Source organism: Erythrolamprus reginae, chromosome 8 (genome assembly GCF_031021105.1).
Source record: "Erythrolamprus reginae isolate rEryReg1 chromosome 8, rEryReg1.hap1, whole genome shotgun sequence".
In the NCBI taxonomy this organism is placed as follows: Eukaryota; Metazoa; Chordata; class Lepidosauria; order Squamata; family Dipsadidae; genus Erythrolamprus; species Erythrolamprus reginae.
Genome location: NC_091957.1, coordinates 40686890 through 40702043, shown reverse-complemented (window position 1 = coordinate 40702043; position 15154 = coordinate 40686890). Strand labels below are relative to the sequence as shown.

At 42.4% G+C, this 15154-nt stretch overlaps 1 protein-coding gene across 1 annotated transcript in view; it reads right to left on the bottom strand.

Annotated features, from left to right (window-relative positions):
- Window positions 1–7167: 7167 nt before the first annotated feature.
- LOC139170795 (endothelin receptor type B-like) overlaps window positions 7168–15154 on the bottom strand; it is a 41716-nt gene continuing 33729 nt past the window's right edge. Inside the window, exons 6-8 of the mRNA XM_070758306.1 lie at window positions 13499–13632; window positions 10878–10986; window positions 7168–7574 (exon numbers count right to left, since the gene is read on the bottom strand). Of these exons, the coding sequence (XP_070614407.1) occupies window positions 7431–7574; window positions 10878–10986; window positions 13499–13632 (387 nt within the window). The 3' untranslated portion in view covers window positions 7168–7430. The remainder of the gene's footprint in view (window positions 7575–10877; window positions 10987–13498; window positions 13633–15154) is intronic.

Sequence of the window (15154 nt, the reverse complement as noted above, 5' to 3'; positions counted from 1 at the left end):
TAATAATACTCATAATGGCTCACAACATATAAAAACAGTATACATCGAGATATAATAAAATTAAGAATTACGTTTAAAAAAATAATAATACAGGGCTTTCCATGCCAAAGTGTGCAACTAAAGAAAAAAATTTCAGTTCCTTTAATACAAGACAAGTTTAGATGCTGTTGCAAATTGTGTTCTTCGAGGTTTTTGAAAGTGGCTTCTAATCTGTTAATAATCAGAAAGGATAATCTGTATCCTTTCAGCTATAATTGTAGATCTGAGATCTGTTAATATAAATGTTGCCATCTTTAATATACTTTTAAACCAGCATTTTATTCAGGAAAAAAAAGTGGCTGTTATTTAGTCCACATTAAACACACATTATAGTTTACATAGAAAATCCTAAATCATACTATTACATAATATTATGATATAATATTACATTGAAACTTACAAACTCTTCAGAGACTACTGGAGTTAGAAAGAAAGAAAAGAAAGAAAGAAAGAAAGAAAGAAAGAAAGAAAGAAAGAAAGAAAGAAAGAAAACACAGTTGCTGTTATTCTTTGGATCACAGCTGGAATTTAGGAATGTTTGGATTCAATTAAATTAGAGGACTAGGTTGTTTGCAGAAGCTTCCCAAACAGATGGCCTCTCTCTATGCTAGTTGGGATGGGAATTTCAGCTGTTGAAATCTGGAACATTCTAGGTTGTGGAAAGCAACTCTGATAAAGGCCTAAAGCTAATTTGGCATTAACGTACGACTATTTGTCCATGGAGGTTCTCAGCCATCCAGGTCATGGTTGTCACAAAGGTGCCTTTTCAGGATGTAACTGGACTTTCTTGATTTTTTAAAAAAATTCTGAATATGTTTTGCTGCTCATCCAAGACGTTTCTTCAGCTTGGACTGGATGGCAGCGAATTTATTTATTTATTTATTTTTATTTTTTATTTTTATTTATTTATTTTGTCCATGGAAAGATTTATACTCCTCGCAGACAAAGCTGGTCATTTGCATCTTTTTAGAGAGTTGGATGTGAATATGAATGGATTTCCAGAAAAATAATAGGCTATAGCAGTGGTGGCGAACCTTTTTTTCCTCAGGTGCCGAAATAGTATGAGCGTGCGCTATTGTGCATGTCCAAGTGCCCACATCCATAATTCAATGTCCGGGGAGGGCAAAAACAGCTTTCCCCATCCAGTGGAGGCCCTCTGGAGGCCAGAAATGGCCTGTTTCCCAGCTTCTGGTGGGCCCAGTAGGCTTGTGTTTTGCCCTCCGCAGGCTCCAAAGGCTTCCTTGGAGGGTAAAAATGCCCTCTCCCATCCTCCCGGAGGTTCTCTGGAAGCCAAAAATGCCCTCCAGGGCTTCTATGTGAGCCAAAAATGAGCTGGCCAGCACACACATGTACGTTGGAGCTGAGCTAGGGCAACAGCTCGCGTCCTAGCAGATATGGCTCCCTGTGCCACCTGTGCCATAGGTTCGCCATGGGCTATAGGAACCACTTGCACTTCAGTTTGTGATGTAGACAGGACAGACTCATCCCCAACAGCTTGGGCCTGGGTTCAACAATGAAGGGACCCAGGGCAGAAAACATTCTTCAGCCAAGAAGGCTCCACACCCATCTGCACCACTCAGGTGACCCCGAGGACACAGATCTGTCCCCAAGAGACCTCAGTGACTCTCTAAAAGGATGCAAATGACCACCTGTCTGCAAGGAGTATAAATCCTTCCATTCCCCACCATCCAGTCAGAGCTGAAGAAGCTTCTTGGATGAGAAGCGAAACCGCTTCAAAAGGAAAAATAAATAAATCACAATTTGTTTTAAGGACAGTTCAAAATTTTGATGGGGTCAGGAAAAGCGACTTGCCACCCATCCTCAAAGTTAATGGCTGTCGCAGGCAGCTAATCACAATTTAGGCACTAGGCAATTGGCTCACATTTAAAAACGGCTGCAGTATTTTGCAATCGCGTTATCACAATTTTTGACTTTCCCAGCATGGTTCAATTGGGGAAGTTGGATTTGCTTAATGACTGTGATTCATGTAATTATGATATGATTCACTTACCAATCACAGTATATTGGTTGCTATATTGATCCTGCTTAGTATGAAATCCTGACCCCAATCATCGTAGGTCAAGAAATGCCTGTAGGACAGGGGTGTCAAACTTGATTTGAGGGTCGCATCAGGGTTGTAATTGAGCTCAGAGGGCTGGGGTTGGCATGGCCAGTTTAACGCCACTTGTGTCAGGATGCCTTTGGTGGTCCGAGTGCTCTGCCAGCAAAAACGGGCTCCCGAGCTCCTTTTCTGGCTGGGACGGCCTCCTGCAACCCTCCACCAGCTAAAACAGAGCTTGGGAGGGCCACATGTGAGCCGGTTCGTCATTATTTGTAAGGTGGTCCTGCAAGCCAGATCTAAGCACCCTGCAGACCGGAACCCTTGAGTTTGACACAGTTGCTCTAGGACAGTGATGGCAAACGTTTTTTTTCTCAGGTGCCAAAAGAGCATGCGTACATGCTATCATGCATGCGTGAGTGCACATACCCATAATTCAATGCCTGGGGAGGGCAAAAACAGCTTCCCCCACCCCCCCGGAGGCCCTTTGGAGGCTGGAAATGGCCTCTTTCCCAACTTCTGGTGGGCCTAGTAGGCTTGTGTTTCCCCCTCCCCAGACTCCAAAGGCTTCCCTGAAGCCAGGAGAGGATAAAATTCCCCATTTTTTGGAGGCTCTCTGAAAGCCAAAAACGCCCTTCCAGAGCCTCTGTGCGAGCCAAAAATCAGCTGGCTGGTACACAAATGCATGTTGGAGCTGAGCTAGGGCAATGGCTTGTGTGCCAGCAGATATGGCTCCGTGTGCCACCTGTGGCACCCGTGCCATAGGTTTACCATCACTGCTCTAGAAAGTTTGTCCCAAAGGAAAGGCATTGAACTTGATAGAGGTATTCCCAGTAAATGGATCTATGATTATAATTGCAATCTTTCATCCGTAATATATTTAATTCGCTTCTTAGCATGAGGAACATAATGAAAGCAAAGCTACCTGTTTAAAAAGGATGAGGGGTAAAGATAGAAATATTAACAAGATCCAAAATAGAGGCAACTCAATGCATTCATGAGCATCTCATCTTTCAAGATCTGCTGTTGTATCCTAAGCAAACAAATCTTTCTAAATATCACATCATCTAAGCAGCTCATATGTTGGCAATGTACTAAAATATCTGCACTAAGAGATTGGGGCGTACATATATACATACATACCGATTGTGGGTTCTAAAACTCTTTACTACTGGTTTTCTTGTGCACGCCTCCTACTGTCGGCGCTACCAGTTCTTAGAACCGGGTCGTACTGGGAGCAATCTACCATTGATACATACATACATATTTCTGGAGTAGTAAAAGGTAGGGATTGTATAAAATCTTGCAATGTTGCTTTGAGGATTCATGACATTTGGGCAGTGAAAGGCTACCAAAATTTTGACTACCACACTGTGGGCTTGGCTTATGCATTTTCTTTCAACATCTTTCAGTGCAAATTGGGTGCTCTGGGGTGGAGCTCCATTTTCGCTACACCATTGCATCCCCCCTGCCCGTCTGGGCAGCAGCCCACCCCTGCATTTGGGGCAGAACTCTCTCGAAACAGGACTTTCGTTTAGATTTGGTCTCATCTTGCTCTTGAGGATACAATTGACTAGGTTGAGCTTGCACTATGTTGAAAGTTGTGGTGGCCCACTGTGTATCACAGTGATAAATCCACCCGTGTTGTTAATTTAGGGTTTTTGTTTTTATTTATTTTTTATTTATTTTATTTATTATTTGTCAAGTATGTATTGGTAATATACATAGATATAACCTTGTTTGACGGTAGGCACCCTGCTGCGCTTATGCACACTCCTTTTGTTAACTTGGATTCTAGCAAAACAAGATTCCACCAACTATTAGTAAGTCAGATATCAAAATTGTATTTATATGAGATTTGCTCCAGATCTTCAGCTTCGTGAGCAATGTGTTCTTCTAAGGACAAGTTTATTATCCTCTAGAACAGTATTTCCCAAAGTGTGGTACGCGTACCCCCAGGGGTACAGGAAGAGTTTGGTGGGGGTACGCATTCAGAAAAAGTTCTGAAATACATCATAAACGTCATGTTTATGTGATGTTGCTTTTTCAGCCTTTGTAGACATTAAGTCGAAACAAAGGAACAGACTATTGCACGTGGAACTGCATCTCAGATTAAAATTAACAACCAGGGAACCAAATTATGATGATCTGTCATCCCAGCACAAACAATTTCATCCTTATTGATCCAAATAAATGTTATTTATAATATAACTTTTATTTATATTTTATTATGAATAATTTTATTTTTCATTTATTATTATTTTGTGTATGTACCAAAAAAAAGAAAAATAATATATTTTGACTGTTATTAAAACGGGGGGTACTAAGCATTACAAAAATGATAGAAGGGGTACATATATGTCAAAAGTTTGGGAAACACTGCTCTAGAGGAAGGGATGCAGTGGCTCTGTGGCTAAGATGCTGAGCAGTTTGGTGGTTCGAATTTCTAGCATTGTGTAATGGAATGAATGCTGTTAGGACTATGTCCAAATGGTTGGTTTGTTAATATATAAACAAGCCATCAATATATATTTGTATATATTTGAGTACTTTAACTTGGCTATGGAGTTTTAAGTTTGCTAAGAGGGAGCCAGAGGTCGTAGTTGCTCCAGAACTCTGATTCATTTCATGATTGACTTTGTGTCTGATAGGGAGACCTGTGTGAAACTCTCTTACTCTCCGAGAAGTGTTCTTAGCTGTAATCTTTATTTGGTGTTTAAGACAAATACAGGCTGGTAAGAAGATTATAGTACTTCTTGATATTGACTGACTAAACGTGAATGACCTTGACTGCTATTTGTCTAAAAGTAAACTATACTGCTCAAAAAAAAAAGGGGGAACACTCAAAGAACACATCCTAGATCTGAATGAATGAAATATTCTCATTGAATACTTTGTTCTGCACAAAGTTGAATGTGCACAACAGCAGGTGAAATTGATTGTCAGTGTTGCTTCCTAAGTGGACAGTTTGATTTCACGGAAGTTTCATTTACTTGGGAGTTATATTGTGCTGTTTAGGTGTTCCCTTTTTTTTTTGTTGAGCAGTGTATTTTATCATCTGTTTGTGACTGGATCATTACTCATCATTTACTGGATATCTGCTGGAATCCCACATTCCTAAATGTAAATCTCTGATAACTCAGGGGTAACTCTGATTACATTTCCATAACAAACTCCCATTATTTGTCCCAGCTTCTGCCTACCTAGCAGTTCGAAAACAGGGAAAAAAAGGCAAATAGAAAAATAGGGACCATCTCGGTGGCAGGATAACCAAGCTCTGGGCACTTTTGGCATTTAGTCATGCTGGCCACATGACCACGGAGATGTCTTTGGACAGTGCTGGCTCTTCGGCTTAGAAGAGCACTACCATTAGAGTTGGAAACGACTAGCCTACATGTGCAGAGAAACCTTTACCTTTAAGGACAATAAAATGCAATTCCGGTATTTCTTGTAGGGTCTATTATTTCCTAGCATGACCTAAACTGGACAGGCTGTTATCAACCTTGAAAGCTAGAGAGAGAATCTTTTTCTCTCTCCCTTTTATGACAGTCAAGGTAGCTCAATCTTGAGTTTCATTCTCACACCCTCCTGTTTTTCTGAGTCAAGATGATTTCATAACAGTTGTTGAATGCTTCTCCAAGGTCTACATACCTCTGTTCCTAATGATCATTATACTCTGTAATTAGTGGGGGTTATGTTACACTTATAACCTGCTTTTCTTCTAGAACCTTAAAAGCATCTTCCCACATTCTGTCCCGACTACAAAGAACCGTGTAAGGTAGGTTATGCTGAGAGAGACGTACTTGACCTAAAGTCACCCACTTAGCTTCAGGGTTGACTAGAACAGTCAAACTGAGTCTTACTAGTCTTACACCAACTGTTTTGCTCTTGTGTTTTGGTCTTGTGGTCTTCCAGCAGATGTGGTTGGTAAATCCACAGTAACTGAATTTAAACATGCCTGGGATAAACATATATCTATCCTAAGATAAAATACAAAAAATAGTATAAGGGCAGACTAGATGGACCATGAGGTCTTTTTCTGCCGTCAGTCTTCTATGTTTCTATGTGTAACTATCTTACACAAGAATAAGTAATGACATTGTCCAGCTAATCATGGGCCTTCACCAGGGGTGAGTTTTAACTTACCTCACTGCCCATTCACTTTCTCCCATGTCACATAGTTATAAGCACATATGCGGGCATGTACAGTGCTGAAAACCAAGCTTCTGAGCATGCTCAGAAGCAAAAACAAGATGGCGGCGTCCATGGTTCCGCTGAGAGAGACGATATGGGGGCGTGGCCAACCGGCGATTGCTCCTGGTTTGGCAAGCAGCGGGAATTCCTGCTACCAGTTCTATAGAACCGGTCCGAACCAGGAGCAAGCCACCTCTGGACTTCACTGGTGGGAAAAGGAATGGTTGATATGATTAAATGTTGCAGCATAGAATTAACAAGGGTCATTTACATATTTATGTGGGATGCATGTTTATATTATGATGTCACTGTGCATGCCACCATTTTGATGTAACCTCTGTTGCAGATGAACTACAAATCCCACTGCATTTTCTTGGAAAGGAACATGGGTAGTGCAATATATTCCATCTTCCTGTCCTGTCCCGTTTGTGTCAGAGGCACCGTTTAAGGCTTTTCGAGGTTGAAAGGATTAGCCAGTGACATCACCTTGGCTGGGGGACACCCCCCCACCACCACCATGGGGGCCCTTTTCATGTCCCTTGTCAATCTGGAGTGAATGACAGGAGCTCACCCTGCCACATAGCACCTACGTCATGAACATGGACTTGTTAATCTCCATCTCAGCATCCTAACTACATGAGCTACCATGTTCCTTTCTACCCTACTTAATTTAAAAAGAAATATCATGATCCTGAAGCTTGGATGAGAAGACAGCAACAAGCCATTTTTGTCCACAGAGAAACATCTAAACTTCTCCGGTCGATGTCAACCTTTAGCCCTTCTCTGTTTTCTCCTAGCCCAGTGTCGCCCCCTGTCTTCTGCTCTGTGTAATTCACCATATATAGAGCAGGAAACCCTGGATCATGCCCATTCTCACAGCCCTACACAATATTTTATTCTCTAAGGAAGAATGAGTAAAGAAAAGGTGACGATTAAAAGAAGGGAGGGAAGAGAAAAGCAACATTTTTAGCAGGGATTTTTGGAAAGGGCTGTGACTGAAGTCAGATGACGGAGACCAAGGCTCATCCCTGGGGAAGAAAAGTTGAATTCAAGAGGAATATCCCAAACCAAGGCAAAATATCCAAGATGTCCATCTTGAAATTCCAACCAAGTGTTCTCATCTCGTTTCCTCCTGGGTCTAAGTTGAACTGCGTTTGTTACTCAGGCGAGAACTGCTCTGGTCGAGTTCCTGCCCATTGGCTTTCCATTTTCCGACAGATCCCTTGTCATCCGTTGGGAGGATGCCAAGCACCGGCCGTTGGCACCAGCAACACAGGCAGGACTAGGAGAAACAAAACAGAGACAAGAACAATTCAAAGTGTTGGTAATGACCTTTAAAGCCCTACAGGGCATTGGACCAGAATACATCTGGAACCGCCTTCTACCGGACGAATCCCAGCGGCTGATAAGGTCCCACAGAGTTGGCCTTCTCCGGGTCCCGTCGACCCAACAATGTCGTTTGGTGGGCCCCAGGGGAAGAGCCTTCTCTGTGGCGACCCCGGCCCTCTGGAATCAAGTCCCCCCGGAGATTAGAACGGCGCCCACCCTCCTTGTCTTTCGCAAATTACTCAAGACCCACCTTTGTCGCCAGGCATGGGGGAGTTAGGATATTCCTTCCCCTAGGCCATTACAAGTTATGTATGGTATGTTTGTGTGTATGTTTGGTTTTTATAATAAGGGTTTTTAGTTGTTTTATTAAATTGGATTGTTACATGTTTTTTTTTATCATTGTTGTTAGCCGCCCTGAGTCTGTGGAAAGGGGCGGCATACAAATCCAATAAATAAATAAATAAAAATAAATAAATTTAGGGCAGGACTGGGGACTGTTTCCCCTGTCCTTACCCAGTTGTGGAGGAGAATACTTTGAGATTGACAGATCACAAACATCATCATCAATCACCGATAGAAGTTTGTCTCATTCTTCCTGGCTCAGGATAGGCCAAGAAGCCACTAATTGTAGCTGTGCCTTCACACTCTATGTCAGGCTTATTGGTCCTCCTCCAGAATTAGACTTATTTACTAAAATACAGTATTTTACAGCACACAAAGCACATAGAATGTATTTTACAGTGCATATTTTCCCCAACAATCGGGGCCCTCAGTTCAACGACCTCAGAAGAATGGAAGGCTGAGTCAACCTTGAGTTCTGTCAGGATCCAACTCCAGGCTGTGGGCAGAATTAGCCTGCAATAATGGGTTAATATTGCACCACCAGGGCTCCAGGTAAGGTGGCAGGGACCACAGCTATCCCAATTCTGCTTGCTGGTGGTGAAAGGGAAGGGACTGTCTGTGTTCTCCACCCCATAAGAGGTGGTTTCATGCCTCTTGTAAACCATCTACTTTTCATCTGAGCTTCTGCTATGAGCCGAGGTGGCACAGTGGATAGAGTGCAGTATTGCAGGCCACTAAAGCTGACTGCTGGATCTGCAGTCAGCGGTTCAAATCTCATCACCGGCTCAAGGTTGACTCAGCCTTCCCTCCTTCCGAAGTGGGTAAAATGAGGACCTGGATTGTGGGGGCAATATGCTGGCTCTGTTAAAAAGTGCTATTGCTAACATGTTGTAAGACGCCCTGAGTCTAAGAGGAAGGGCGGCATAAAAATCGAGTAAATAAATAAGTAGAGTTGGAGCCAAAAATAAGACGTAGAACCAAGGAACAATTGTACTGCAAACTAGGGCATACAAAACCTTTGTCAGAACAATTCTCAAATACAGTTCATCTGCCTGGAGCCCCCACTGTATATCAGACATTAATACAATTGAGCAAATCCAGATGGATTTCACGAGAAGAGTCCCCCACTCACTACAGAATATCTTATGCCATCAGGCTTGGAATTTTGGGACTAGACAACTTAAAACTGCACCGCTTTCGGTCTGACTTAAGAGTAGTACACAAAATCATCTGGTACAATGTCCTACTTCAGCTTCAACCACAATAATACAAGAGCACCCAATAGATACAAACATAAAGTAAACCGTTCCAAACTCGACTGCAGAAAATACAACTTTAGCAACAGAATGATGGATGCCTGAAATGCACTACCTGACTCTGGGGTTTCTTCCCCAAACCCACAAAACACACTTTGCTTTTGTTTAGTTTCAAAGTGGGGAAAAATCAGCACACAAAGGTCAAAGTCAGCAAAGCAGGTGCGAAACACAATGATCAGATAATCCTCCACAATGGCCAAACCCACAGGCTGCTATTTATAGCAGTCTCACTAATTACCACAGCCCCACCCAACCACAGGTGGCCTCATTTTCTATGATAATAATCTCTCAGTTGTTGCTGCCTATGCATCGCTCTTCGCATACGTGGCTGTATCATTAACTCTTGTTCCGAATCCAAGGAGGAGCTAGATAATTGATCTCCTTCTGAGCTGTCTGCCACACTCTCCTCCTCCCTGTCACTCATGTCTTCTTGGTCAGAGGAGCCTTCATCAGCAGATTCCACTGGGAGCAAAACAAGCCTGCGGCATGTGGATGTCTCCCCCACATCCACAGTCCTTGGGGCAGGAGCTGGGCCAGAGCTAACCACAAAAGTAAGTAAGCAAGCAAGCAAGCAAGCAAGCAAGCAAGCAAGCAAGCAAGCAAGCAAGCAAGCAAGCAAGCAAGCAAGCAAGCAAGCAAGCAAGCAAGCAAGCAAGCAAGCAAGCAAGCAAGCAAGCAAGCAAGCAAGCAAGCAAGCAAGCAAGCAAGCAAGCAAGTGTTCTGTCGAGCTCTCTGGTAGAATCCTCCTGAAAATTCACAGATACAAATTTCAGACACACACACGTTTGAAAATTCAAAACAATGTTCTTTATAACAAAAATTCAAATAAACTAAGCACTCTTTTTGTATAGCAAAGAGCACTCGTCTCCAAACAAACTGATAATTTGTACAGGTCCCTTATCAGTTCTGAGATACTTAGCTTGCAGCTGTGAGGCAATTCACAGTCCTTCTTTCACAAAGTGAAACACACTTTGCTCTGGTTTAGTTTCAAAGCGGGGGAAAATCAGCACACAAAGGTCGAAGTCAGCAAGGCAGGCACGAAACACAACAATCAGATAATCCTCCACAATGGCCAAACCCACAGACTGCTATTTATAGCAGTCTCACTAATTACCACAGCCCCACCCAACCACAGGTGGCCTCATTTTCTATGATAATAATCTCTCAGTTGTTGCTGCCTATGCATCGCTCTTCGCATACGTGGCTGTATCATTAACTCTTGTTCCGAATCCAAGGAGGAGCTAGATAATTGATCTCCTTCTGAGCTGTCTGCCCCACTCTCCTCCTCCCTGTCACTCATGTCTTCTTGGTCAGAGGAGCCTTCATCAGCAGATTCCACTGGGAGCAAAACAAGCCTGCGGCATGTGGATGTCTCCCCCACATCCACAGTCCTTGGGGCAGGGGCTGGGCCAGAGCTAACCACAACAGTAAGTAAGTAAGTAAGTAAGTAAGTAAGTAAGTAAGTAAGTAAGTAAGTAAGTAAGTAATAATAACATAACATTCTTCCATTTTTGATGGTACTGATCTGGATGCCTCAATTTATCATGTCATTCCTCCCACCCTCCCATCATATGCCATCTTTTCACCAATTCTCTTACCTGAAAGCAGTTCTTAAATTTCCGGCTAACAAAATAGAGAGCCACGGGGTTGATGCAGGAATTGAGAGAGGCCATGTTGATGCCAAAGTAATCCATAACTAGAAGGAAACTGGACAGAAGGAGACAAGAATGAGCCATCATGGAGAACATTAAGATGAAGCAAGAGAACATCTTCAAGGGCAACGTCAACTCTCGATGACTCCAAGAATATATCCCACACTTTTCATGGCTATGGAAAAAGTTGCCATTGCCTTCCCATTTTCTGGGATATTTTTTCAACTTCCCAGCCTAGTCTATAGCCTTTCCTACTTTATCCTATTCAAATACAGTGGTACCTCTACTTAAGAACTTAGTTGGTTCCGTGACCAGGTTCCTAAGTAGAAACGTTCTTAAGTAGAAGCAATTTTTCCCATAGAAATCAATGCAAAAGCAAATAATGTCTGCAAACCCATTAGGAAAGAAATAAAAGCTTGGAATTTGGGGGGGAGGAGGAGGAGGAAGAAGAGGAGGAGGACAGTCGCTGCCGAAGGAAGAAGGTGAGGGGAGGGGAATCAAAAAAATCCAAAACTTTAAGGCTTAGAAAAAATAGAGGGACTCTGAGACAGTGAGGAAGACCACACGCCTCTAATATACCCGGCGCGAGGCTGCCTCCCATACACTGCCTGCTGCTGCTGCTGCTACCTGCTTCCTCTTCCTTCCCATGCTGAAGGGCTCCCCTCTCCTCTCGCTTGCTCACTTTGTAGCCGGCACTTTTCCTTCGCTGTGGTGACTCCTTGGCTGCCCAGAGCAAAGGGAGCGTTTCTTTTCTCTGGGTGCTGGCAGAGGTTTATTCCCTGTCTAAGCGCCCAGAGAAAGGAAAATGCTTCATTCGCTCTGGACTGCCAAAGCCTCCTTAAGCGCCACTGAAAGGCTCCTCTGGCAGCCCAGAAAAGCCCGAGATGGCCGGGATTAAAGGGGGGATGGCAGGAAACTGGCCGGGCCTTCGTGCCGCTTTCAAATTTCCTGGGAAATTTTTCCGGGCTCCGGTTCTTAAGTAGAAAATGGTTCTTAAGTAGAGGCAAAAAAATCTCGAATATCCTTTTCTTATCTAGAAAAGTTCTTGTAGAGGTACCACTAACTGGGATTTAACCCATTTAACGTTATCTATTAGCAGAGTTGTTTCTTTTCTTTGACAATTCTTTCAATTCAAGCTAAACTATCCAGATCATTTAAAGAATTGCTTATGCTCTGGTTACTTTATGGCTTGACTGTTGCAAGGCACTCTCCATGGAGCTGCCCTTGAAAACCATATGGAAGCCTGGTTCAGGATACAGTAGTGTGACCAGTTGTGGGCTTGCCTCAGTTTACCCATGTAACATTTCACTAATTTCCAGGTTGCTTCCAGTTGCAATTCGAAGTGCTGGTTTTTACCTATAAAGCTGTACATGGCACAGGACTTGATTACTTGAGAGAGCACCTGTCTTCCATAGTATCTGCCCAGCTAATTTGATCTTGTAGGGTTGGTGCACTCTGGGACTCTTCAATTAAACCAGGAGTCTCCAAAAGTGGCAACTTTAAGATTCGTGGACTTCGACTCCCAGAATTCCCCTGAGTGACTGAGGAATTCTGGGAGTTCCAATTAATTAAAGTTTCCATATTTGCAGTTCCGGAATTAAATCAACCCTGTGCTTATCTTGCAGAAGGGGATTCCTGAAACATAGCAAGATCCTTGTGAAAGGATCTACAAGGTGATTAGTACTACATCTTCTACATTGTTTGGGACTGTCCTGTGTCCTGATGATGTCAGATCCACTTGCATGGTCAAAGCATAACCAGCCTGAAGACCTTGTATTTTGGGGGAAAGGCCATTAAAATCTTGACAATGGTTTCTATCAAGCTTCTTTAGATGTTCATCACTCCTTCACGGCTCTACCTAAAGACTTTACGTTGTTTTTTAATCAAAGGAGCATGCTGGTTTTAGCTGTTTTGTTTACAATTCCATGGAGGTTTCTAATGGATGTTATCATGAAGGTCCCAGCTGAGTGGATAGGTGGCATCAGACCAGAATATCTCCGGGACCGCCTTCTGCCGCACGAATCCCAGCGACTGATTAGGTCCCACAGAGTTGGCCTTCTCTGGGTCCCGTCGACTAAACAATGTCATTTGGCGGGTCCCAGGGGAAGAGCCTTCTCTGTGGCGGCCCCGACCCTCTGGAACCAGCTCCCCCCTGAGATTAGAACTGCCCCCACCCTCCTTGCCTTTCGTAAACTCCTTAAAACCCACCTCTGCCATCAGGCACGGGGGAATTGAGACATCTTCCCCAGGCCTATACAGTTTATGTATGGTATGTTGTGTGCATGTTTTTTAAATTATGGGTTTTTAGCTTTCTAATTATTGAATTTGTATTATATATTGTATTATATATTGTTTTCTGTTGCTGTGAGCTGCCCCGAGTCTGCGGAGAGGCGGCATACAAATTAAATTAAATTAATTAATTAATTAATTAATTAATTAAAATAAAGCCACAATTAAATCAATACACTTAATGATAACTAAAGCAAAAAGACTAAATTGCCAAAACCATTTGGATTTTTTAAAAGTCTCAACCATCACTGCATGTTATTTCTACTTTTTGATCTCACCTAAGCAGTTCACACCTATCCGCATCATGTTGATTATAGATGGTTTTCTTCAGGATCCTACTGAGATGAAGAGGAAGCCAACAGATGGCAAAAATGACCACTAGACAAAACACTGTCTTGGCCACTTCTCGGCGCTGGAAGACACACATTTGATCATTGAAACAAATAGAAATTCAGACAAAAGAGGAACACTTATTTCATGCTTAATTCCATCCTGTCCTCTCCAATGTTCAGGTCAGACCTTGTGAAGTTCGGCCTTTTCTTGTTTCCCATATTTCTCTTTTTTTCTTGCTTTATCTATTTGGGTTATGGTGTCTTAAATTGCTATTAACCATCCAGAATCATAAGATGAGATATAATATAATAACAGACTTGGAAGGGACCTTGGAGGTCTTATAGTCCAACTACCTGCTTAGGTAGGAAACCCTACGAGTACCTACGGGACCGCCTTCTGCTGCACGAATCCCAGCGGCTGACTAGGCCCCACAGGGTTGGCCTTCTCCAGGCCACGTCGACAAAACAATGCCGTCTGGCAGGATCCAGGGGAAGAGCCTTCTCTGTGGCGGCCCCGGCCCTCTGGAATCAACTCTCCCCGGAGATTCGAACTGCCCCTACCCTGCTCGCTTTCCGTAAAATGTTGAAGACTCACTTTTGCCGCCAGGCATGGGGGGATTAATCTCCCCCTCCTTTTTTTGCTGACCTTTATTATGTTTATGTTCAGTCGGACAGAGTGTGTATGATAAGTTTTTATAACAATGTATTTTAAATTAGTTTTTTAAATTTTTTTAACATTAGATTTGTATTTATATTGTATTGTATTGCTGTTATGTTGTGAGTTGCCCCGAGTCTTCAGAGAGGGGTGGCATACAAATCTAATAAATAATAATAATAATAATAATAATAATAATATTATAATATTATTATTATTATTACATCACTTCAGACAAATAGTTTGGAGAATGGCTTGACTCCCTCTTCTTTGTAGCAGCCCCTGAGATACTGGAACACTGCTATCATGTCTCCCCTGGTCCTTCTTTTCACCGAACTAGACATATTCAGTTCCTGCAATGGTTCTTCATATGTTTTAGCCTCCAGTCCCCTAATCATCTTTTTCACTGTTCTCTGCACTCTTTCTAGAGTCTCAACACCTTTTTTACATCCTGGCAATCAAAACTGCATGCAGTATTCCAGTGTGGCTTTACTAAGGTAAAGGTCTGTGTGTTTTGTTTGTTTTGTCCAGTACATAATGTAGGTATGTGAAGGAATAATTGTATTAATATACATGAATAAAAGATTAGAAAAACATTAGAGATAATAATATTAATATATTATTATTAATAGGAAAGTGAACACAAGAACAAGGGGACACAATCTGAGGTTAGTTGGGGGAAAGATCAAAAGCAACATGAGAAAATATTATTTTACTGAAAGAGTAGTAGATCCTTGGAACAAACTTCCAGCAGACGTGGTAGATAAATCCACAGTCACTGAATTTAAACATGCCTGGGATAAACATAGATCCATCCTAAGATAAAATACAAAAAATAGTATAAGGGCAGACTAGATGGACCATGAGGTCTTTTTCTGCCGTCAGTCTTCTATGTTTCTATGTTTCTAATATACGTGGTACTAGTAAAATATAAAGAGACATTAGGA